The sequence below is a fragment of the Hetaerina americana genome, unplaced genomic scaffold, assembly GCF_022747635.1.
Source record: "Hetaerina americana unplaced genomic scaffold, ioHetAmer1.1.p SCAF_7, whole genome shotgun sequence".
NCBI lineage: Eukaryota > Metazoa > Arthropoda > Insecta > Odonata > Calopterygidae > Hetaerina > Hetaerina americana.
The window spans coordinates 29464108-29491700 of NW_027287316.1; the positions used below are offsets into that span (position 1 = coordinate 29464108).

At 38.1% G+C, this 27593-nt stretch overlaps 1 protein-coding gene across 2 annotated transcripts in view; it reads left to right on the forward strand.

The window, feature by feature from the left end:
- LOC139696376 (endothelin-converting enzyme homolog) overlaps positions 1–27593 on the forward strand; it is a 107158-nt gene that overhangs the window by 60702 nt on the left and 18863 nt on the right. For both annotated transcript variants that reach the window (XM_071595123.1, XM_071595125.1), the window contains exons 2-6: positions 11964–12042; positions 21410–21534; positions 24003–24071; positions 24194–24355; positions 26234–26317. In XM_071595123.1, coding sequence (XP_071451224.1) covers positions 11964–12042; positions 21410–21534; positions 24003–24071; positions 24194–24355; positions 26234–26317 — 519 coding nt within the window. The remainder of the gene's footprint in view (positions 1–11963; positions 12043–21409; positions 21535–24002; positions 24072–24193; positions 24356–26233; positions 26318–27593) is intronic.

Consider the following 27593-nt stretch of genomic DNA (forward strand, 5'->3'; position numbering starts at 1 on the left):
TTATTGTCAAACCTCAATCGTGCTCTCGTGGAAAAGAAATCCTATTCCGCTTCAAATTCCAATCAGGATCCTTTCCCGCCCACGCGATCAATTGGCCAACGCCAATTTGTCGCCATGGAGAGAGTAAACGGTGACCCGTGGAAGCAAAAGAGGAGAACTCGCCGCAGAGCATCGAAATGAGCGTGAGGGGAAACCTCGAGAGCTGCTGGGAGGGATCGGCGGGGAAAAATCAAGCGAGCCAAAAGAAAATTGCCGCCGGTCGCGTTCGTCTCTTACGGCACCGTTTCAGAGGTGTTCGGGATACCTACGCTGCCACGGAATGGGGGTCAGGGAATCGATTCTCGACCCAGCGCCTCTCTTCCTGCTGTCTTCCCGAATACGTAAGCCTTTCACCTCGTGTTTTGCGCATCCCGGTCGTTTTTTGTTTACGCCGCCGTATGTGTGGTCAGTGCTTGTTTGCGTGTCGCAATGTTTGGGTTGTGATCGCTACTTTCCTTCGAACACGCCGCAACAAAAATACAGCACCCATCTGCATTGTACCTTGCACCTCTCTCAAATGCCATCCAAGTAGTTAAACTCATAAGAATTGCCTTTATAACAGATCTTTCTGAGCTTTGTGTATAAGACTGATGTTGCCAAAAAGTTTTGTAAAAGTTTTTGTTGCGTTTATTCGTTGATACCACTGATTTTTATCACTTTCCAACGCCAGGGGGAGATATATTTTCCGTGTCGTTAAAATGCAATATTTTATAAACAAATTATTAGTTATGTATAATATTCACAGCGAGTTTGCATATGAACTGTGCATTTGAACAATATCAAAAGAATAAGAATGTGTTGCCAGTCGGTATTTATTCGGGATTAATATTTATTTTATCGTGAGTGAGTTTCTCAAAAAAATACTGTATTTTTGCATTTTTTAAGCCATGATTGCGCACCATTTATGAAGAAAAACGATGCGAAGCATATTAAGATTAGTAGTAGGCGTGTGAAATTTGTGCAATTTTGGAATTTTGCAACAAATAAAATGCGAATTTATTTTATTCTCTAAAAATCGAAATAAAATGTTGGTGAAGGATCTCAGGTTTTCCCGGCGTATGGTATTCAAGAAGTTCTCTCGGGTTTCCCACCGGGTCAGGTTGCAGTACACTGAGGTTTCGAAGGCTGACTCTGCCATCGCTGGACGATGGCAGAGTCAGCCTTCGAAACGTCGGTGTACTGCAACCTGACCCGGTGGGAAACCCGAGAGAACTTCTTGAATAAAATGTTGGTGTTTTCCGGACCCACTGTGTGAATATGTCCAGATCTTGAAATGCGTAATCGATCCTCCGTGTCGTAATGAGACGAGAGTTTTGTATGTCCTTAGTGATTGGTGCTCACAATGAATGAAATGTTTTACCCTGGGTTGGAAAAGTTATCGAATTAAAACACTTGTTATCATTAGTTATCTTTTAATATGCCAGAAGAAACTGTGATACGACATGGAGGTCGCTGCATGCATTAGGTTAATGGAAATAATGCATTAAATCCGCGATCCAACATAGATCCCACTTAGTAGCGTAGCATCCAACACCAAAAGTGAATTCGAAACCAGTGATCGTGAAGCATACCCACTTTGGTGCTCTTTCCATTTAAACAAATTGGAATGGCTATTTTAGCCTCTAAAATTATATTATTTTAAATTAATCATTACCTATTCAAATACTTTTGTTTAGAGGATCTCAAGTTGATTAATTAAAAAAAATCCCCTTATAATTTTACTCTTTTAGCGTGAGCTCAAAAATATTGGCGTTGCCCTATCCAACATAGAGCATCTGTCCCCGAAACTCATGCCTATGTTTGAAAACCATGTTTTATACGATCCGTAGGTCAGGCCGAGTTCCTACTGGAATTAGTGTGAAAGGTTTTTCGGAAATATTGATCGAAATTCTTGCTTTTGCAGTCAAATGTTTAGGAGCTTTCGATCGATGTTTGCCCTACTTTTTTCTGATAATCGTCATATTTTGATCGCAGTATTCTTATACTTTGCATGTCTTTGCATGGATAATTCTCAGCGGTAAATTAGATTTTTCGAGGTCAGCAACGTTGGATCGTGACTTCGCGAGTCACAGTGTCACCTTAATTCATATATTAATGATGAGTGATAAAATTAATGTAATATCCATTCGTGCGCATTAATAAAAGGATAGGATTAGGATAAACAGTCATTATATCAGAGGTTCTCATGGTTATTCTAAGCGAGGTTCAAAACTTATTTGGACCATTTTTGTGGCGCCAATTTTATAAATATAATTTCGGCTGTTTTCCCCCACAGAGTAATTAACATCTTCCTTAACAGAGGGGTTTAGTTGCTGTTGTGTTAATGCTATTACAATACTTAAATATTTGCGCACATTATATCAGTGTTTCTTATGATAGGCATGTATAGTATTTCTGTATCACTAGTTCATTATTCTTTCAGCGATAGTTCTCCACTGCCATCAAACATGTTTTGAAGTATTGCATTTTCGATGTTAATTTTAATGAAAAATTCGCCTATAAGCACTTTATTATTATTGTCATTTAGCGGTGTATTGTTTAGCAATAGGTTTTGATTGGCCACAGACTGAGCATGCCTAGATTTCTTAGCCTCGCCTATCGAAGCGTATAATTGTAAGTACGAAGGTAGGCTGAAAACTAATGCACACATGTTTGTAGACCACAAACAAAATGATCTTCAGAAGCACTCCCGGTGACATGTGAAAGCAACATTTCCCTTCGACGCGCATGCGCAGGTTTGAGGTCGTTACATTCATCCAGTGTATTTTGAAGAGTGGAAGTATGGAGACGTGTTCTGGTGCTATGTCAACGCGAGTTAAACAGCGTGCTGTTATTGACTGAGGCATTCATTTCATCGTTCGAGGTGTGATGGTTACCCTTACGGTGTCTCTTGAGTTGAGGAAAAAAATAAAAATCGCAAGGCGCAAGATCGGGGGAGTAAGGAGGGTTTTGTTTGTTCTCGTCTGTGAGACGGTGTGGTACCCATCGTGCACAGATTTTACGGTATTCCAATTGTTCAATAATGAAGCCAACACGTTCCTTGGATATACTATATTGGTTTACGATACGCTTTTTAGTGATTTGCCGGTCATTTTGAATCAAATCTTCGACGAGTTTGCGATGTTTATCGTCTATGGCAGTGATCGGACTTCTGCTGCGTGTTTCATCAACAATTATGGCTTTTCCAGGCTCGTAACCACGAAATGTTACTACCCATCGATTTAGAGTAGACCTATCAACAGCATCGTCACCATGAACAGGCTTTAAACGACGATGAATCTCGGTAGGGATACTTTTTCAGCAGTCAAAAATTCGATGACAGCATACTGCTTAACAGGCGTTCACATAGCACTTGAACACGTCTCCATACTTCCGCTTCTCAAAATACACTGGATGAATGTAACGATCTCAAACCTGCACATGCGTGTTGAGGGGAAATGTTACTTTAGCGCGCCACCAGGAGTGCTTCTGAAGGTAATTTTGTTTGTGGTCTACAAGCTCGTGTGCATTAGTTTTCAGCCTACCCTCGTAAATTTGTAGCTTACGTTGGACAGCGTTGATAAACGTAAAATGTTTATCATAAAAAATGTCAGCACGCATTTTTGATTCCATGTTACGTATGCTAACAAGAGTAGTTATAAATGAAGCGAATTTGGAAACTGGTACCATATTTTTACATGATCATCGAACTATATAGTATACTTTTTTATACCATGGTTCTTCTCAGGATGCTCAGATGGAAGTGTTGTTTACACAACAAAGGATTGTTTTTCTTCAGTTCTGGAAGGACGAGATGTTCATGTATGTTTAGATTCTTTTTCGCCAAATCCACAGATTTATAAGCAGGAAAATGACGACGAAGGATGCCGAAACGTTACGCCCGGGTTTTTAATTACTTGATGTAACATTTCTTGTAAAATTTGAGAGATAAAATAAAAAAGTACATAACAATTCATGTAAATTTTCATCTTTTATATAAAATGAACTCGTGGATAAATAGTACAGGCATCATTAAGTTTTGTTTCAATGTAGTGCCTTAAGTGTCTGCCCTACCCATATTCCGGGGCAACTGATTGCTCGATACACATCGGAACTATTCTAAAATGCTTCTTTCGCTCGAAAAGTTATTCATGGCTGGAACACGTAGTAGCTCTCGACTGGACCTGGAAGGTGGAGAGAGTCGACTTTCGCTCGCTATGTAAGAGCTTTATCCGAATGCGCTGCACGTCTTTCTTTGATATTCTTGGACATCCCGTCGATTACTGATTTACAACACCTTCGTTATCATTCCGCTGACCATCCCCTTTCCATGAAGTTGTACCTGTGTTCTAATGTCCTTACATTCGCCAAAACTTGCAAAGAGCAAGCGAGGATAGTGGGTTTTCGTTCCGCCAGCCACAACACCGCCCTTCAGTCAACCGTCCTTTTGAATGGTCGCAATTTCCGATGCGAGCGCACAATCCTAATAGAATATCAATCGAATCGCATGCACTCAAGCGCGTTCATGATACCAGTATTCAAAACGATGAGCCGCCTACCAGGCAACACACGAAATTTCTCGCAAACCGTCGCAAGGACGTGTGGCAAGGGGTGTTGAGGCACGAACCATACATGCAGAAAAATTAGTTTAATATATGCTATCTTAATAACGACGACACTCGTTCACATACATAAAAACTTTAACATTTGGTATTTTACCATTTCATGCAGGTTTTGGATGGGCACAACTACTAAACGTTACAACGATAGTTTCCTCTAACCTCTTCCACAAAACACAACCTGACATCCGGCACTACGAGAAGCCCTTCTTCAATTCCGCATATTTCCCTACTCCCTTCATTCCGCCCAACATACTCGTACATATCCTATTTCTATCTCTTTCTCGCTTGCTTAACTTTCTCCTATGCAAGAATATTCTTACAACACGGTCTTCAATATTCCATCACTAATCGAGATGCTCTGCATCCATCTTTCCTACTCCCTTTAGATTCCTCCCAACAATTCGCTGTCCTCCTCTCTCGCCATGCAAAGAACTTCCTCGTTTTTTTCCTTTCTACCCATGTCTGTCTCTTTCCTACGACCATACTACTTTTGCTCTCCGTGACTCTTGGTCCAAAAATACTTTCCCATCTGCTTTAGTTTTCGCCCCTGTTTTAATGTTTAACTTAGCTTTCCTATTTCTCGAAAGCCTCATTACCTTTAGTTATATTGCATTCATTCATCATGCCTTCGTTGTTGAGTTTTGACCAAGTTATTAATTATGATCTTTAAGTTATCCACGCGACTGCTGGGGAATTTCTTCCATTATTATCAACATTAGGCAATAACTCGCCGGCATCGTTTCTCATCATTGGTATTTGTTCTTGGATTTCCATATTAAAACATAAATTGTAGATTACATATCGGATTGGTTTGGGAAGTTGATACACTCTCTTTGCCATATTTGGGCGCTCATTGCTCAAGTCAGTTTCGTATTCTTATAGTCGTGTTCCAAAGGGCGTAGAATTTACTTATAAAGTCTATCCCAAAAGTAGTAGGACTGAGTCGATTTAAAACTTTTTTCTGCCATAATTGATACATTCACGCATAAGTCTTTGAAGTAGCACCCTTGTGCGCCCACGAACCGCTGTCAGTGGGTTTTCCACGCCTCGTACGGCTTCTGGTATTCGGCGCTCAGAATGCTGCTAAATTCCCTCGTCACGGCCTGTTGTAACACTTTCACCGAGCCGTGGTGGCGTCCTTTCTTCACGAATTTGAGACAAGAGAAAAAAGTCTGATGAGTCATCGTCTAAAAAATTTGGATCCTCACTCACATGGTCAAGAAGCTCTTTGCAGATCAGTGCGCGAGTTTCCTTTTGTTCGTCCGTGAACACCACCCAACGGCACCAACTTCGCACAAATCTTTCTTATGCCTATGTTTTCGGTTACAAGTTGACGCACATCACTTTCAGGGATGCCAAGTTCATCAGAAGCCATGCGAATCATTAATATGCGATCCTTGTCCAACAAAGCCCTCGCGCAGGTACATGCGCTACGGTATCTTATAGCTAAGGGATACGAGAAAGATAGTTTCCAGCCAAGAAGAACAGTTTACGTTTAACTTCATGCCACAATAATGCAAACTAAAAGGAGATACACAAAAATGATTAAAGATTAGGATTTCCTGAATGGTTCCAAGGATTTTCAAAACTATAATATATAATTATACACGTACCATCGGTGAGAAATGCCTCTCGGATGAAGTTTTTTCCATTTGTGAGGTTTAAAGGCTATCAAGACTCTATCATGACTTTCGAGTTTGTTTTTAATTCCCGATAATTTATTTACATCATCAATCCATTGAGTTCAAATTGTTAATGTTGTTGTCTATGATTCCATGTCATGGAGAGAAAATTGCTTGATAAAATGTTCATTATTGTTAAGCCTCATATGCAATAATCACTCTCGAAATAATTGCACAATTTTGGGGGGTAATATTCCTTTGAATATACCTCTGAGAACTATCAGGAGAGCCTGGGTTCGGTTCTGGGTGACGCCGCTGGGCACCCTCAGCTTCTATCTTTCTACATGGCAACTGCCTGACACGGCTAGGGTGTTTGGCAGGGGTGAATACACACTAAGAATGCGGCATCAAAAATTAAGTCTCTCTTAATATTTAGCTACAGTATATGTTTGTAAAATGTCTGGTTTGCTTTGTACAATACGGAGACATGGTCAATGAAGCAAGATAATAGGCGTAGATAGGATGTTTTTAAAATGTGGGAGCGGATGAGTATGGAAAAGGTGAAGTTGAGAGAACAATGAAGTTACCGGCTTATTGGGGGAGAAGAGAGTATGCCGGGAGAAATCCAATGAAAGCAGGGAAGATGGATATGGATGAAAACCTCTCCATGGTCAATTCGAATTGTGCAAATTAGCTGTAATATCGCGTGCTCACTGACGGGACCGTGACAAAGAACTGCCCACGGGCAAAAGTGGGTGAATAATACAAATTAAAGTCAGTAAAATCTGTTCAGGGAAATTGGTCCAGCGATGCCGGGCATATCCGCTAGTTTTTTGGATAAGTAAACGTATTGATCTAAATATAATTGAGTAAAAAGTAGGTAGGACTGACCATCTGGGGTAAACCTAACATTCAATATTTAAATTTAGCCCATGGTGTTTGTACTTTCACGCGTGAGAAGCGTGTGATTTTTTTCACCATAATTTTGGAAAAAAAGAAGGATCTAATATGCCATCAAATACGGTACTGACTGTGTTTTTCCTTGCAATAGTTAAATTCATATCATTGAAAACTGGCCAAAAATCCTATCATATCATCGGCCTTAGAAATCACTGAATTTATTCCAATCGTCGCGGGTGGGCTCTCTCTCTCTCTCTCTCTCTTACGCTCGCTCACCTATAACTCGTAAACACTTTTGATCTTGTGATTTTTGCTTTTCCTTGACCTTGAGAAGTGGATCAAGTACTCTTGGATAGCCTCGTTAAACCGAGAACATATAACAAACGTGCGTGAACTGGCGCAACCCCCCCCTCTCTCCCTCGCTAAGATAATAGATGCGATCTCAGCAGTCGATTGGTAGGATAACTAAACGCTTAGGGATGACTGTCACTTATGAATGGTGAGCATGGTGATTTTTCACAGTCGATATCATGACCAGGGTTACTTTTCTTTTACCCTAGAAATTCATGCTGTTAGATGTAGCGTGGGCATATTTTCATACTTATGACGGATGTTTGAGGCTAAATTTTTTCTTAAAGGTTCTGTAACAGGTACTTTCTAAATCCATTAAAGAACGAAAATATAATAAGAAAAACTGCAATGTTTCCTCAAGCGATAGATATGCTGGTCTTTCGCGAGGAGTGGAACGCGTACCGCGTGTGTGACTGCGTACCTCCCCGCTAGTAAAATCAAACCTGACTCTATCACACCCGTGATCATGGACTAAAGGGAATATTATAACCAGGAACTAAAAGAATGAGGGATTTAATCATATTTTCCCCGTTATTATTCTTCCTTTGAAAATGGAAGGTGCACTGTAGAGTCTATTGTTTGAAACTCTGCCCTTGTAACTACAAATAGTTCGAACGCTGATCTAATTTCATATTTCTCCATTGCCACTTCGATTACTCAAGGATGTTTGAATGTCGCGAACGTAATTTTCTCTAAACATTTGCAGTCCAGTCTTCGTCTCTGATATTAAAATCGCTTATCCATCAATTTAAAGTTGCGCTTCCAGCTTTGACAAACCTGCCCCCGAGGTGGACTGCGTTTCTGATTAGTCATTCAATTACAATAACTGCTTCCTCTTCTCGTTGAGGAAGTTGATGTTCATCGTCACGTTATTTTTTGCTAAATGAATGGCGATGAATGGGTCTGTCATCATGTTGGAATGGCGCCATAATGCGGGGTGACAGTCCAGTGGACAGGACGTCCGGCTGCTGAATGGTGAATACCGGGTTCGAATCCAGGTGATGCCTCTGCCTTCCCCTCCCCTATTCGATTGAAACCCAAGGTTTTCAGTATCATTCGAGGAGCCCGGTATTGAGGTTGAGGATCCGGTATTCGGGTTTGTAGGTCATTTTCCCCATGCTGGTATATACGATATGGCTTATTATATCTGTCTACTGAATAAAAATTATACTTGCCCCATCTGCAATGCAGTTCTGAGAACTAGTTAATAGTTCCCTTCATATTTTGTCTTTTCTTTGTCATACCAATTATCATCTTCAAGCACGAAGACTCCGGATTCATCTTCACATCAACAGGTAAACCTCGGTGATGAATGTGTTGTTAAACTGTTGCAAAATTCTGAGGGTTCTGATTAATTAAATCAGAATAATCAACCCCAAGGTTGGTTTGATAGATGGCTGTACGGCCTTCTTTATGCCGAACTCAACTATGAGTGAAATTCTCATATCAGGGCAGGATAGGGGGGAGTGACTTTCCCTTTGCCGCCTGTGGTTCCCCTTAAAAATCTTAAGGCGCCTTAAAGATCTGCGTCCCAATAATTTGAACGAAGATATCGTTGAACTTCTTGACTATGATTCCAATGGACTGGTCAAATTACAAAATGACCATTCTTTAGTTCCAAAATAAAAATGGGATTTTGTGCTGTCAATTAGCATGCGATGGTGTTTTTGCAGCTATGAGATACTGAAGTGAAATTCGTCGACGGTTATTATTTAAACGAAAGTTTACCGAGAGCAGAAGTTTTACTGTAATGTTTTCCAGGAAAAATAATTACTTAATTATTAATTACCATGCGTACACAGGTTTTGGTCGAACGTTTTTATACGTCCCCTAACCACTTTTTTCGGTGCCTTTCCTGATATCTTGACTAATCCAACAGGTATGCATGGTATCGTCCCAATCATACCCTCTGGCTTTTAAAATTCCCATCTGACTGCTAAATCTAGGCCTGGAAGACAAGAAAATTCGATTGGAATATTAAGCAGGTGCACCTTTAAACTAAAGGGCGGTATATGTCGATACATAGGATGTGTTGGTTTAAACATCGTAATTATGCTTGTATTTGATTCAATCGAGTTGCTCAACGTTTTCTGCTTAGATTTAATAAGTACTTTTTTCATTGTATGTATTATTTGACGCTTCCAACGGCCCAAAAGTTGCAGCCTATCTTGTTAAAAAGTTTATTTTCTGCGCCAGGTAGTATTGATACTTGGGCTTATTTCGTCGCATTTATGTGCACAGTAGAATTTATTTTTTCTTGTGAAAATATTCATTGTGTAAATGATATATATATTATATATATATATATATATATATATATTGTGTGTATATATATATATATACACATTCAAACACGAAATCCCGCCAAACGGCGAATAAATACTCATTTATATAGAAACAGATATAAGGAAAAGGGATAGGAACACACATAAAGGACGAACACAATAGAGGTGGGGAAGGCGGAAATGAACGTATCACAAGAGTAAAAATATTTCCTTGACCGGGACTCGAACACCGGATCTTTCCACTTGCCGGGCGGATGCTCTTAACCACTTGAGCTATCGAGGAAACGTAATTTATATATATATATATATATATATATATATATATATATATATATATATATATATATATATATATATATATATATAGAGAGAGAGAGAGAGAGAGAGAGAGAGAGAAAAGATATATATATATATATATATATATATATATATATATATATATATATATATATATATATATATATATATTCAGAAACAGATATAAGGAAACGGGATAGGAACACATATAAAGGACGAACACAATAGAGGTGGGGAAAGCGGAATCGAACGGATCACAAGAGTAAAAATATATCCTCAACCGGGACTCGAACACCGGATCTTTCCACTTGCCGGGCGGATGCTCTTAACCACTTGAGCTATCGAGGATAGTCAATTTACCTTGAGATCCGTGGGTCTAATATGCCGCCAAGCGCCCCGATTCTTTCAGCCAAGAGATGGCGTCAGGGGGCTGTTTCACCCACCAAAGGAGAAATAGACAATACACAAGAAAAGGAAAGGACAGTGGGTTAGAATTCATACAACATCATACAGGAAAGGAACAGTGCGTTTCGTGGCACACATAGCCAGAAGAAAGAGATGAGCCACATTGGACAAATACACATTCAAACACGAAATCCCGCCAAACGGCGAATAAATACTCATATATTCAGAAACAGATATAAGGAAACGGGATAGGAACACATATAAAGGACGAACAAAATAGAGGTGGGGAAAGCGGAATCGAACGGATCACAAGAGTAAAAATATCTCCTCAACCGGGACTCGAACACCGGATCTTTCCACTTGCCGGGCGGATGCTCTTAACCACTTGAGCTATCGAGGATAGTCAATTTACCCTGAGATCCGTGGGTCTAATATGTCGCCAAGCGCCCCGATTCTTTCAGCCAAGAGATGGCGTCAGGGGGCTGTTTCACCCACCAAAGGAGAAATAGACAATACACAAGAAAAGGAAAGGACAGTGGGTTAGAATTCATACAACATCATACAGGAAAGGAACAGTGCGTTTCGTGGCACGCATAGCCAGAAGAAAGCAGTGGTTAAGAGCATCCGCCCGGCAAGTGGAAAGATCCGAGGTTCGAGTCCCGGTTGAGGAGATATTTTTACTCTTGTGATCCGTTCGATTCCGCTTTCCCCACCTCTTTTGTGTTCGTCCTTTATATGTGTTCCTATCCCGTTTCCTTATATCTGTTTCTGAATATATGAGTATTTATTCGCCGTTTGGCGGGATTTCGTGTTTGAATGTGTATTTGTCCAATGTGGCTCATCTCTTTCTTCTGGCTATGCGTGCCACGAAACGCACTGTTCCTTTCCTGTATGATGTTGTATGAATTCTAACCCACTGTCCTTTCCTTTTCTTGTGTATTGTCTATTTCTCCTTTGGTGGGTGAAACAGCCCCCTGACGCCATCTCTTGGCTGAAAGAATCGGGGCGCTTGGCGACATATTAGACCCACGGATCTCAGGGTAAATTGACTATCCTCGATAGCTCAAGTGGTTAAGAGCATCCGCCCGGCAAGTGGAAAGATCCGGTGTTCGAGTCCCGGTTGAGGAGATATTTTTACTCTTGTGATCCGTTCGATTCCGCTTTCCCCACCTCTATTGTGTTCGTCCTTTATATGTGTTCCTATCCCGTTTCCTTATATCTGTTTCTGAATATATGAGTATTTATTCGCCGTTTGGCGGGATTTCGTGTTTGAATGTGTATATATATATATATATATATATATGTATATAAATATATATATATATATATGTATATATAGTGTGTTTTCCACTTCAGTAATTGCAAGACTCAGCAAGAAAGTTTGTGATGCAATTCCATTTGGTATATTTCGTGATATAATACATGTTAATACCCTTTCTTTGCTCTTTTCCCTCGCCATTTAGGTTCAACGTGGACGATTCCCATGTCACAAGCGTCCGATAGTCACCCAGACCTAGTGGAAGTCAGCTCGAGGAGCGCATAGTAAGTTCATCTCTTTTTCAATATTTCGCATTATAGCTGACACACTCGCGCTCGATACTAAAATATCGTGTGGTTCTAATTGTGATTTACGTTAACCCCGTCACTGCGCGTGAGTCACGGTTTGTCATGTCACGGCACTTCTCTGGCGACTCGATGGTCTATTTCTGAAGCTCAGGCAGACGAGCTTTCACCCCATCACGTCAAGTCACGACATCCAACGAACTTTTCCTAACTTACCTGTATGTCCTGTGTAATGGTCATTAATATCATTGCGAATCACCTATTTGCGACCGCAAGTCCATGCGGCGAGGATTCCGAAGTCCTGCGAAACAAATTACCCACGATATGAGAGTAACTCACGCAAATTGAGAAATCGCGAGTTTATTCGTATCACGGTGTCAGGTTTGATGCGGTATCTCATAAATCTCTTGTTGTATAACAAGGAGCATGTAAGCGCATTTCTTGACACTCTAGAAAACGCGTGATTGAACTTTAAAATTGCAGTTTAAATTTGGATAGTGAATGCAGCGGTGGCTTAAAAAAATGCAGAACGCATCTAAGACCGTTAAAATAAAATCCGAAGAGATGATTGCCCTTGAGTCCATACTCATTGGTGGCATGAATTCGGGGAGAAGGAGGAATTAATCGAAGATATAAAAGTATTGGCTCAAATAAAATTATTTTATATATATTATTTATGTACCCTGCAAGCCACCGCTAGGGTGTGTGGCGGGGGGTGAATACACAGCAGACTAATATTTTACCCTAACATGACCCTACGGTAGTTGGACAAAGTTATTATGATCCCTTATCGTTCGTGGAAAAAATGACATCTTAAATCTATCTGTTCTAAACTTAATCTCTCTAATATTATTAACATGATCTCTCTTACCAAAGTACGATGTGGTTAATAATACATTTTCAGCATCACTGCTAAAGAGACATCCTGCCAATTTATGCCAGAGATTTAATCTGTTCTTAAACCTTCGCTCCGTGAGATTTTGAAAATTTTATATTTGCGCTAACACATGGTACATATTCGTTTAAAAATTACCAAGATCCATTGTTACCCCCTATGTTACCTATGCTATTTTAGAAAATATTACCTTTTAATGCAAAACATTATAACCCCCTACTCCTTAACGTCTTGGCGTGATGTCCCCCCAGGCAAACAAACCAATTATATTAACTTTCAGAGTAATATATTGCGTATTATAATTAGGATTGAGAGAGAGAGGGAGGACATGATGGGAATTAAATAAAGAAAAAAGTTAATGAATCAAACCGACGAACGCAATGTATACTATATGAAGGGGTAACAATGGATTTTGGTTATTTTAAAAAATTACTTATTGTGCAAAAAAATAAATCGTATTTTGTTGGTAAACTTAGAAAAATAGATTCAAACAAGCAACCCGTCGATCCTTCAAATGAAAGGTCCTCTGCCCCTCTGGTAAGCTATGAGATTATCCGATTTATCGTAAGTATGTTGATTTTCACTGCAGGCGATTGTCAACAGTGGTTGAATACTCAGTGTGGTTGTCGTAGCAGAGCGAAATACTATATTCATCTGATTCGCTAATGATCGGGCAGGAATATGTGCATCGTTGTGCCTAGTTTTAGCATTGAAGACCCAAGGATAATAAAAAGAAGAGAATTATTTTGTGTACACCCTAATTCCTCATGAATTTACGACACCGAATCACTCCGTATGCTTAAGGAAGCGTGGTAAAATAATGTCACTCGGAAATTAGAAAATCGAGGGTAAAGTTTGCTGCAGTCACATAATTACATTACTTGAGCTAATTAAGTGATTTGGGTTTTCATCTGCATTTATGAGGAGATTTAAAAAATCTGAAATGGAGTGTTTTTCAGCTTTTTCTGAAGTTGTGCATGCTAGTAAATTTCCAATTTCCTGATAGATATTGAGAGGTAAATAAAACAACTTTTGTTCATAGTTTTCGTCTGCAATTTTTTATAATTAGTCCTAAAATCTACTTTTCCTCGTGAACTCTCAATTTGTATTTCTTGTTGTTTCTGATCTGATTAATATGGATCCTATAGCTGATATAATGTCTAATACAAATAGATAATGAGTATCACACGAAATAACACATCAGCCTGAATCGCTATGAGATCGTGGCCTCTGGATGGAGATCGTGACAGACATGTTTGACGTAGTAGCATTTTTCCGGGAAGGAAACATTAAAAAGAAAATCTCATTTGCATTTAATGAGTAGCAAGGCTTTGAAGTGGGTAATACTTAACATTTACTAATACCTTCCTGGCGCTTATATTTGTCATTTTCTCGTCACTTTCGCCTCAATTAAAACATTTGAATGCAATCCGACCTGCAGGTTTTAGCCAGTGCATGCACTAAGGCACTCATGATGCCTACACTGATGGAGTAAAATTACATAAAAAGGATTGAAATAACAATAAATGTGTGAATCATTTAAAATTTATAAAATTCTCGGGATATCATTAAAATATTCAATTATTTCTTCCCCGTATTTGAGTTGAAATACGAGGCTTCCATAGTTTATGCATTAATTTTTATTTTTACACATAACTTGGGTCTTATTTTTTAGCTTCAATCTTTTATTCCTTATTTTTGACCTTACTTTAGTTTACGATATGGAGCAAAAATATTTCTATCCCCTTGATCCTTACAAGTCACGCACTGAAATGTCTTATGGGCCCTCAAATACCTTTCTGTTCTCACAAGTATTGGTATCTTTGGTCAGAGTTGCGGTGTTTTTACATCTCAAATACATTTTCGTTCATTCAACCGTACATTTTTGGACTGATATCTTTTTTGGATTCTTTTAAATAAATATACATATAACTTCATCTTTCTTCTTGCTTCTCATATTTTTTTAATCAAAGCACGATATTTTTAAGAATTAAGTTGACTGTTATGAAATTTTTATTGCAAATTAGACATGCTTATTTTAAAGATGGCAAAATGCATACCGAAGGTCATCATCAATTCCCTCCATTGCTAAAATATATTCTATTGATGGTAAACTGAGTAGCGTATCAAAGTTATTAGAGGAGTTAATTTGAGAAAAACTCACAGATCAAAGGTTAAATTAGAAAGTAAATCTCTTGCATACATTTTAAGTGTCCCTTTACCGATGACGTTCAAAATTTATTATTAGCCACATAGCAATAGAGTAGGAGAGATCTTGCTTGTAAATTAGGGAGGCTAAGCGTAGAACAGATTGATTTAAGATGTAATTTTTCCCTCGTGCAATAAGGGATCAGAAAAATGTTGTCCGATCGCGCGAGGGAGGGAAATAATTTTTCCTTAAAAGTAGTCTGGTGTGTAATCACCCCCTGCCACACACTCAGCGGCGGCTTGCAGTGTACCGTGTAGTAATAATAATGATAGCAAAGCTAATTTGTTTAGCCTTGCCTGCGCCATTAACGATGTAGGGAAATTCTTTACTGCTGATAGTATAAGTACTAAAATCTCTTTCACCTTCAGCATTTGTTATGAGTATTGTGAAAAAAAATGCGAATGGGATATCTTAGGATAATCACAATGATGCTGAATCTTTGATATAAAAGTGTCTAGATAATAAAGAGTCCTGGTGTAATCTCTTAAACGTCGCGGTACGGGGAAGGCTCTTTGCTTGACAGATTCCGTACGTCTTTAAACAGTTATTCATTTATTCAAGCGTTGCGCGAGTGGGTCATTTATTTTTTGTTAATTTCTTGAAAACATGATAGCGTTGAAAATTAATGCTGAATATTCGTAAACATTTGAGGTGCGAGTGAAGTTAGAAAATAATTGTGGACAGAATAAAAAATCCAAAAATTCTGTTAAAATGCTCTTTTTTGTATATCCGCACTTGTTCAGTACCGAATCACCTACGATCGCCTCACTCATCGAGTGCATCGACACTCGAGTGACTCATTTCAAACAAATGGAGCTTCGGAGAGAAAATCTCGATTCAGCATATACTGCAGTAGTATCAGTCGACATGGCGCAAGGGTGCATAAATTTCGTTTGATCTTCAATGAGAGCTACACTTTTAAACCAGATTGTTACAAAAATTGTTGATTTGAAAGGAGATAATACCTATTTAAAGCATCAGATCCATAAAACCCTGCTCCGATAATTGTCCAGCCAAAATTGAATCATCAGAAGTTTTCGAGTTAGATTTTCCAGCCAGTCGATTTACTGGTCATTCTGTCTCATCATTTTGAAATGGATACATTGCATGAATACAATATTTGGAGGTAGTTAAACTTTTTTCCTGCAAAGGCTTGGATTTGCAAATACTCAATTCACGCGGTAGATGCAAGAAAACGGTACGCCGGTGTTCGTCAAAATTTAATATGGTCATTAACACTAAAATTAATGTTAGCCCAGCTGTATTTCTGCGGAGCAGCCTACAAGGGCGAAAAAACAATAAACACACTGAAATCGCCAATCAAAAGCAATAATCCTAATCTTTCAATTTGTCAAAACGTATAGGCCCCATGATATAATTCCGCGAATCCGGTGGGGCCGGAAATTTGTGCCGGCATACGAGTACTTAAATTTTTATGACGCTACCATAAATCAAGATTGATACTTTAAGTAAAAACAGGTGTGTACACATTATTTGTACTTTAAGCAGCCGTTGATTACATTCATTCCTGCATGGTAACCTCCAAGTCACCGCTAGGGTGTGTGCCAGGGGGCTGATTACAAACTGGACTACTTAAAACCCCAAAATACTTTTCCCTTCTAAAGTGGTCGGACAACGCGTTATTCTGATCCCTTATCGTTCGTGGGAAAAATGGTATCTTATATTAATGCGTTCTATACTTAATCTTTCTAATTTAATACACATAATCTCTCCTACCGTTATTTTAAACTGGGCAGTTGTATTGATGAGTAATAAGAACCAAACCGAATATTTCTGTTTAAAAATGCGTTTATTAATTCGACTATTAAAAAACATTTTATTGCTAAAATTTCTTCCTAACTAAATATTTGTCAATAATATCCGTACTATTTGTTATTGCAGGGTATTGCAGGGTACGAGTTGAGTTTTTATAAGCAACATACGCCTATACGATAAATACCTTCGGGTCGACTTTATTTATGGCATAATGGACTTCTTCAGGCATTAAGAAATTCTGATCTAAAAAAATCGTTGTTACAAATTAATAGAATTGTGTTAAAACGAAAAATTTTGCATGCAACAGTTTAATATTAATCCAATTATATAAATTAAATGCATAAAAAATCAACACTGTCCCATAAATGACTGTCGAGCCAACGACTTCGCACTCACTACCCCGACTGACGCTCGCGTTCTAAAGGTTAATTTGTTTTTTTTGTCGATTTAAAAATTAATATAAATCAAACCATTCTGATGGTGAGCCATTCTGATGTTAATACGTTCAAAGTATAATTTAGGGATCTTCTTATGTGAGTAATAACTTCTATATGGGATCCTTATGAATATGGATTGTTTGCCGAATTGGATCGCTTACAGTGTAGAGGAGCTAGATTTGTGAAACGTTTTATGATAAACTCAGTTGCGTATCAAGATTTTAAGAGGTTCTAGGTTAGGAATCACTCCCTGAGCGAAGGTTAAATTACAGATTAAACCAACTGCACAAATTGTAAGTAGGTCTCTTTAGCGATCATGTTTAAAATGTATTATCAGCCCCAGTGTACTACGGTACGAGATATCACGTACATATACGAGGGCTATTCGAAAAGTAAGATCTCCTATTTTTTTATGAAAAATCAAATTTATTCTCAACGTTGCGTACATCGCTGGAAAGGTTGAGCATTTAGCCATTTTTCTACATAGTCGCCTTGACGATCAATCACTTTTTGCATCCTTGCAAGCAGCTTTTTAATACCGGCGTCGTACCTTTCTCCCGCCGCGTCGCGAAACCAACTGACGACTGCTTCTCCGATTTATATTCATCGCCATTTAGTGGAAGTGTATGAACATCAAAAACGTGACGAAGTGGTGCAGGGAGTTTTTCGATAGCCGGGAAAACGTCCACGATGAGCAGCGGTCGGGGAGGCCGAGTATGCCGGAATCAACGGTGGCTCCAATTGACGAGATGGTGCGCAATAACCCGAGAATTACCCCTCATGAGATAAAGGAAGCCCTATGTGAAGAGAGTAGCTATTTCTCCATGCAGAATATTGTCTCGAAGGTCCTCAGTTACAACAAGGTTTCTCACAAAAGGAGTGTATTTGCATCATGACAACGCACGTCCACATGAGTCACATCAAACGACCACCCTACTCAATGAATTCGGCTGGGATATCATCGACCACCCACCTTACAGCCTGGACGTTGCCCCCAGCGACTACCACTTGTTTCCCGCTCTCAAAAAACACCTTGGAGGACAGAAATTCAAGTCAAACGAGGAAGTGCAAGAAGCAGTCGTCAGTTGGCTTCGTGACGCGGCGGGAGAAATGTACGATGCCGGTATTAAAAAGCTGCTCACATGGTTGCAAAAAGTGATTGATCGTCAAGGCAGCTATGTAAAAAAAATAGCTAAAAGCTCAACCTTTCCAACAATGTACACAAAGTTGAGAGTAAAATTGATCTTTAATGAAAAAAATAGGAGACCTTACTTTTCGAATCACCCTCGTAATCAGGGAGATTAGGTGTGGAACAGATGAATGTGAAGTGTCATTTTTCTCACGAACAATAAGTGATCAAAATAATGTTATTCAACGGCATTGGGGTGCAAGTAATTTTTTTCCATACCTGCATACATGGTACCCTGTAAGCCATCGATGGGGTGTGTGTAAGGGGGTGATTATACACCAGACTACTTCTGAGGACAAATACATTTCCCCCCTAGCGCGGTCGGACAATGTTATGCTGATCCCTCAACCCCTGCCACACCCTATCGATGGCTGGCAGGTAGAAATAGGACGCCATAAGGCGTACATTAAGTAAGACTGTGATCGAGGGAATTGGTTACGCAAGCGTATCGAATTAGCTTGAAAATAGGCGTAGAATAATGGAATTCCAAAATCTTCATAAATTACGTCCTGCTGAAAGTTCTTACGTAGTTAGAGGCGAAGAAAGACGGAATCCTTAGCTTTGGGGTTTCACCTAGCCGTATCGTTTAAGCCAGAGCATGCCATCCAGATCAAATAAATGCCTGGCTCCGTAATTCAATTAAGAAGCATGATACGGAGTATGATTACATACTTCACATATGCGCCACGTAAATACTATCTCATCAAAATTTTGGACACCCGAGAAAGTTTCATCTGAAAATTGACTGATCAAAGAAGCTGTAGAGATGAATCTTGTTTTCTTTTTAACAATGTTTTTGGTATACTGTTATTATGCAACATCATAATTATCGAACATATTTGCAATGCTGTATGTGAATGTGCAAGGTTAGTATAAAAAGTATCGGGGAAAGTTTCGGAAAACTAGATTTATTTCAGATGTTGCTACAATACCTCAAAGTTCTTCAAAGTACATCCATTAAGAGTCAACATACTTTTGCCAGCGGCTTTTTCACGAGTCGAAGGCTGCCTATTAGGAGGATTCCGAAAGGTCCTTAAGGGTACGTGGACAAGGGTACGTGGCAGGCCATGAGGGTGTGAGCCAGCGCCTGACGGCATGGTGCGGCGCTCCGCAGGTGGCGAAGACCGTTGGAACGGTGGCTGTGGGCACGAAATATTCCCGGCTGCAGGTCGTGGTTCATGTTTGCGTCAACAACGCTGTCGACCGAAGATCTGAAAAGATGCTGAATTCCTTCAGAGAATTGAACTCGGAAGTGAAGCGGGTGGGTGGTGTCCAGGGGGTTGATGTGACGCTCTCGATCTTCAGCCTTGCCCCGAGGAAAAAAACACGATCTAACCTCAGCAAACGCTCGCCGGCGCTTGTTGAAAGTTAGACCCCCCACAACCGAGCCTGCGCGCTGTGGCGTGGTCATGTCAGGATAAAAATTTCCCGATACTTTGTATATAAACCTTGCATGTATGGACCACCCTCAGGCCAGGTATAAAATGAGGCCGGTTGTAAACAGACTTTTGCTCTTGTGACTGCTACATTGTGTGGAAATGCAAGGCGATAGAACAGCATTGATGGCTTACAATATTGACTGATATTAACAGTAGGCGGGAGTTACTAGGCAGAAATGGAAGCTGGCCAATAGAATTCGTGTATCATCGATTTGAAGGATTGCATTTTGCTGCGGCCTATTCATTCATGGTATCTATCAGTACGTCAGCATGTGTGTCAGGTATTTATTATTCAATGAAATTTTACTTGTCTCCATTCTGGAAAGTTTTTCTAGGTATTTAATGCACTTCGCTGTTTTATTACACTGCCCTTGGCGTGCGTATTGAATGAGATGATTTACTAGAAATAAATGCCGTCACAATCCACCTAATGGATTATAGAATTCCAAGGTTTCATTCTTGATTCGTCGGTTGAATTATTTTTAATTGCATGTTATAAATTTTCACAGCTGCAAAGTTCATTGGGTTTTTGTTTGTATTTTTGCAGGCCGAATGATTAATTGTATCAGCAAATTGGGGTGAAAGGGGGAAAAGTATGTGGTAGCGTGATGGTTAAAATAGTTCATAATAGACTGAGACATACTTTTCTTTATCTAAATCAGACATGAAGTTTTAGCAAGTTCGTTTAAACCACCGGTTTTGTCTCTGTTTGATTCCTTTACGGCTCGATCGCAAAATTGTATACGAAAAAACGATATAACCTGTTCATCGTAGTTAACGTCCTAGTGGCGAGGTTAAAGACAATCAATCATTGTGCGCCAATCCAAGATGTAACAGACACCACTTAAAAGGGAAAGGAACTAGCGAGTGAAAGAGGGAAGGAAGGATTAAGAATCAAACATCTACGATGTAGTGGTGCGATTTCTCAGTTCCGCGGTCACTTGACTAGTAAATTTACAGCTTCCAAAAGGCTGGCTGCCTTTTACGAATTTTGCCCGCCATCTGGTCTTGAAAGCGTGAATGGGAGCTTCATGCACAAAAAGCATACCATTTTTCGTCACACACAGGAATGGATATTAGGCATAAGAAGGGAGGGTGAAGAAGACAATAAAGACAGGTCAACTATGTTATTCTGCATTAACTATGTCCTTCTGAATGGAGTTTTCAGAAACAGATTTATATTTGGTGCCCTTTAATTACTTAACATTAATATTTGATTAATACGTTGTGTTAATAATGACAACATTTGATTTTAGACTTCTGCCACAAGGTTAGCAGTTGCATTGAACTAACTATAATTGTATCTTGAAATTGCATTGAACCTTGCTCCTATAAAAAAGTTTATAATTAGAGCTTATGCATTTGTACATTAATTATTTTCAGCACTCTTGTTTATTTCAGCTTGAAGAGGGCAGCGAGCCAGAGCCCAAAGCCCAATGTACAAAGACGGCTATTAGGAGCAATCATATTTCTTGCATTTTTAACAGCTGCATTAATTCTAGCTATTGGGATTCTTTCATATCACTGTAAGTATTTTTCTTTTTACTGTCATTCACCTAATGCAAATTTGAGATCAAGGAATTTTCATCATTAAAGTATTATTTTACTGAAATGTGTGATAGGAAAATTATTAGTGATTTAATTTATTATTTAATGCCCCTTTTCTATGCAAAAATTTGAGGCATACATATCTTAATTTGTAGCATTGAAACCATGTCAGGTTTCTTAATAATAAAGCCTGGAGTATAATGTATTCAATCATCTCAATTCTGTAGGTATTTGAATGGAGTATTAACAGAATTAAATTACCTGTCCATAATAACTAGCCCATGAAGAATGGTATTTTAATCAAGGCAGTATGCCTATTATTAAGAAGTTACCAAACACAGGGTTGAAATCATTTTTATAGTCTTTCTGTGATCACCTTCAGTATTGCGATCTCAAGATTGGATTACTGCAGCCAGCTTGCAGGTCCTCTGACGTTTCTGCAAGTACTGCAATGCCATCTGCCACTCGAATCCTATTAATTTGTTTGTCATTCACCCTGACTCCTTTGATGCCCAATTTGTGAACTTCTTTTATTCCTAGATATAGTTCTGGTGAGAAGTTGCATCCATGTTAAAGTCCTTTGTTTATTTTGACTTATAAATCTCACCTGTTTTTCATTCGTATTGTTGTTACCAGGTTCTTGTAGAGGCAAGGGGTTATTCTTGTCATTGTAGTTCATCCGAGAGAGCTTTGAGTCTTTTGAGTATCTTATCCATTTTTTTGTTTCAGGACTCACCCAAGTCCACAAATGCCACATGTAATCCCTTGCTTTCATGAAAGATTTTTTCAGTTGGTACCCTCAACCTGGGTATTGTTTCTCTTGTTTCTCTGTTGTTCCTCAATCTGAATTGATTTCCCATAAGGCCCTCTTCTCTCTTTACTGCTATTCGACAGGCAATTTATTTAATGTATTATATTCGATTTCCAAGAGATCAGGCTCAATATACTGTATTCTTTTCATTTATATGTCCTCGTTTTCATCAGTATTGTAATCATCTTGCTCTTCTTAAAGACCTCTGTTAGTTTTCCACTGACATAGCTACCTTTGATTATTCCAAAGGGGGTATTCTTGACTTTGACCCCAAGTGCCTTCATTATTTCTCCATTTATTACCTCAACTCCCAATGCCCTGTTGTTTTTCAGGCCTTCCTGGTTGTGTAGAATTTGCTTCTCAGTTTCCCTGGGCCCCATTCATCTGATTCTATTGTGATTTCTTGTTTAATTGTCACCTTCAAGTGGTTTCATCCCTTGTTAGAGTTCTCCCATGCAATTGTAGAAGTGATTGAAGCACTCTAAATTCTCTCCAACTCTTTCCAATGACTTTACCTTCTATTGGATTTTTAATTAGCTTCTTGGAAATTATGGATTTTTTATTTTTTTCTTTCTCTGAATTTTCCCTTCTCAAGTTTATAAGCCACTGCACTGTTTCCCATCTTTATGTTATCATTGAATGCTTTGCCGCGACTTTCATTCCACTCTTTCTTGGCCTTCCTGTACTCTCATATGACTTGGTTGCCTAAGTAATGGGTGTTGAGTAAGTTGCCTCATAATGGGTTTCTTCTGCTCCAATCCTAAGTCTTGTATATTCTGGGTATAGCCTGGGTAGGGATGGGATAATTAAGGAAGATGGGAGATTTATTTGAGATTCAGTAGCTATGCAATGTGGAGGGAAAGGGTGGTGGTACGTTCACTCATGTAGAAGGCAGGAGAGAGGTTACAGGAAAGGTTGTGTTTAATGTTTTTTGAAGGGTAGGTCATGAAGGAATAACTCATTGGTTGGAATTTGGCAGTCAGGAAAGTGGTGGGTCAAAGAAGATGGCAGGATTTGTCGTGCGGGCGATTGTATTATGCGGAGAGGGGCAGAAAAGAGACAGGGTGGCCCGCAGGTGGTCTTGTTGACTTGAAGATGTCTGGCAAGTTTGACCGGCTTAAAAAAAATGGAGGGAAAATGTGGGAATAAAAGTGATGTGCACTGAATGTTATGAATAATTGGGAAGAGTTCATCGGTTCTATGATTAATTTTGTGAGTCCTGGGGAAGAAAGTGGTGATTAAATTGGGGCATTTTGGGTGGCTTGATTTGGGGAGAGGAGTGTTTTGGGTTTAAAATTTGATGATTTTATTGTGCAATAGTGTTTCTGGGTACTCGCATTTCCTGAGAGAGTCATGTAGCTGATCCATGTATTTCTGTTGGGAGGGGGTATTGTTGCAGAGACTGAGGCCATGGACTAAGCGTGAAAAAGGGATGGAAGGATTTTTATGAGATGGGTCGATATAGTTGCTGGCTGAACTATTTTTTTTAAATTGAGCTCCTGGTAAAATTTGACTGATACCTGCTTGATATGAGGATCTTACAAGTTACAAGACTACTGTTACTGCTTTTTTTTCAATTATTTTGAAAGCATTGGTAACATTTGTCATTAATCATAACATATGAATTTCTTGCAGTCAGTAAAACAAGTAATGCAGTTTTGCAACAAGCCAGGGTGTGTACTTCAAACCAGTGTGTTGAAACAGGTAAATTTTTATCTTAATTTGATGGCAAATATCAGTGTGTTCATTTATTTATCTATGTATATATCTCTTAATTTTTGATTGCGATTACTACATCTAACATATCTTACTTCATTTCATTTCAGCTGCCAATCTCATTGAATCTCTTGATTTAGAAATAGATCCATGTGAAGACTTTTATAAATTTACATGTGGGAAGTGGGCTGGAAGTCACCCTATTCCAGATTTTGCATCATCCACTGATTGGTTTTATGAGAGAAAGTCACACCTTGCCCAGCGAATTAGGAGTATGTATATTCCAAGATTCTTTTTAGATTATCTGATTTTTGAGCTGTATTATATGAACTCATAGAAAATAAATGTGGTTCAACTATTGTTTCATCATCTTACAAAACATTCCTAAATAATTTGTATCAAGATAATCAATAATAATATTGAATAATCAATCCTAAAAAACATGTCCATCCCAAATTACTCAAATCTGACACAAAAAGAAGAAATTTACAAGACACTCCTTTGGCTATTGAATTGAAAAAGAGCCCTGGAAATGAAATTACACTGCAGTTATAACAATCACATGGTCCCTAACCGGCTTGCCAACTAAAAATTTCAGCCACTACATCAAAGTATGGTGATTTATCCCCACAAACATGCAAAAATCAGTGAAAGGGTTATTTCTTTTTACTGATTTTCTGGTTATTCAAGGGTTATTCAATTAAAAAATGAATCAGTCACATACAGAGCAGCCACAATAGTATGGAAATTCTTATAGCAATAAAGGAAAATGAGATTTGATCAGCAGTCATCACATGATCAGATAAAAACACAACCATATGAGCAAAAAATAATATAATAATAGAAATTGTATAATTGGTTTAGCGAAGTTTTCCCATACATATATAAATCATGTTGGTTTTACATATTTGATATTCATATTTGACAGTATCTATGTTCTATGAACAATCCTTTAATTCGTGGAATTATTCAGACTTATCCTCAAAACAGGAATATAAAAAGAAATAGCCATATATTTTTCCATATTATTTTAATTAGAGCCAAGTTGAATTGTAACAAAGTGTGTAAAGTTTTTAAATGGCAAAATGCTGAAAATACTTTTTACCTAAGCCACCAATTAGAAAAATTAATATATTGTTTCCACACTTTTCATATAAGGTATTTTGCTCAAGAATATGTGGGATCTGGAAAGTTATTTTTTTTTAATTATGGATATCCAAAATTGCCATGAAGTCACCTGATTACATTAGGTTTACTCAAAGGCTGCTCTTTTTAATCACCTTCTAAATGTAAAAAATATACCTGTCAATCAAAAATCTTTCTAAATATACTCATTGGACATACCTTTTGACACATAAATGAGTATAAACATAACTCCACTGAATGCTCCTTTTTATTTCATGTCAATTAAATGAGAACATGCATTTCAGTGGTCACAGTTCTTTGCACATATCATGTAATTCATTTGGGTTTTATTGATCTGGTAGGGATAAGTCATAAATTTCCCTGGATGTGGTTTTGGTTTTTCACATCTAATAATTTAATGGATTAGTTTTAAAATCAAGCCGATAAATATATTAACTGTCATTTATTTTATTCTTTGATGATTTGAAAAAAAGGGAAAAAATAAGTTTTTTGATTCAGATGAAATATATTTGAAGTTAATTAATACAGATATTAAATAAAGATTCATTCTGGTTGATTTTCAATCTGCATTATGTAGTGGGCACCTACCTGAAACATACTGGTTGGGTTAAGTTAAGAGTTTTCAGTGATATCACTGGAATTTCAACCCAGAGAAGTAGGAGAGCAGTTTACCCACAATTCTACTCTGTCCTTGATGATTGAAATATGGGGCTTTAAAATGTTGTCCATGCATTACCATCCATTTATAATTTTGTAAAATAGACCACAAAATGCATTTTGTATCTTTTTTTATATTGTATATACTATATACAAGGGAAAATCATATAGAAAAAAGCTCAGTTATTACTATTTAAATGACCTTTCATTCCTGTAAAATGGCCTTATGCTATTCAAGTGTTCCATGTAATTTGTGCCAGCATAAATTATAGGGTTATAACTTCATATTTGCTTCCTTTTCTTCCTCTTACTTTTTCATAATTTCCAATTTTTTATCCTTTTTTCAGAGGTCCTGGAAAAGAACACAAATGATTCCCAGCCAATCCCTGTGACGCAAGCCCAAATGTTGTACCACTCCTGTTTAAATACAAGTAAGTAAGACATCATTTCAGTTTAAAAGCATTACATAGTTATAATCTACTAATGTTCTAGAACTAAAGTACTAAAATCTAGAACTAAAAATGATGGATGTCTAATTCTTCTCCTTAATGTCCACTTTTGTTAAGTATGCACTCCAGTGAAATATATTTATTTATAACTATTTGTTGAAATAAGGGTAATATGATAAGTGTTCATTAACCATAGAAACTATTTACTAATTTGTTGGAAAACCTTTCAAATATAGATTAATTTCCAATGCACATAGTTCACTTTCAGTTAACTAAAATATAGGCGTGCAAAAGCTGCCTCATTATAGTAAAAGTAAATACTTCAGAGTAGTTAGAAACATCTTTAAATTGTGTTTAAATCCACTTCACTATTGGATTATCAGAACCTCAAAATGTCATTCAGAAAAATGGATATGATAATGTAACTATATGAAAATAAGCCTAAGTCAGGTATATGTATACATGTATGTGCTTGTACTTCTATATTTATTTTAATTTTCAAACTTGGTATTGAAATCACCTTAATATGTCACAGCCACTATCTGCCTATACATGCATGTACAGTTGTAGTGGGCATTATAAGTTGATTGTTGCTTTATATCAAATTGAATGTTTATGTGTAATTTGTGTCTCATAATTGAAGCTTCTGACCATATAAAAATATGGGAAATAGAGTTTAATTCAATAACAAATCATATAATAATGTGCGCGCAGTGATTACCTATATGTTTTTTCCATTCAGTAAAATATGGAAATGAAATAATTAACTTTGTAATTCCACATAAACTATGTGTGTGGAATTTCAAAGTTACTTCTTTTATTTCAATATGGTGTATAAATTCCGTAAAGTTGTGCCTGAGGCAACAAATTTAATATTGTGGAAGTTAATGGGTAATATGAATGTAATGCTCACTCCACTTAAATGATAGGCTAAAATAATGTACCTCGGTACCTTTTACAAGGAAACTGCTTACTTTTACCTCATTGATCCCAATCAAGTACTCTTTTCTTTTGATCATTAAAATCTCATATTATATCATACAGCTGTATTTCTTCAATTTGGGGGGATCAGGGTTTGTGCGGTGGCTATAATACTGTTTTCCCACCCAGAGGGCTCGGGTTCAAATCCTGGCAGTGTTGAATATTTTCCAGAGGTATCTCAATCCCTACTTGAGGTTCTTTGTGGAAGGCACTTTGAGTGAGTACGCCGTCCGTCGGATGGGACATTAAGCTGCAAGACCCCTTGGCGCCTTTTGTA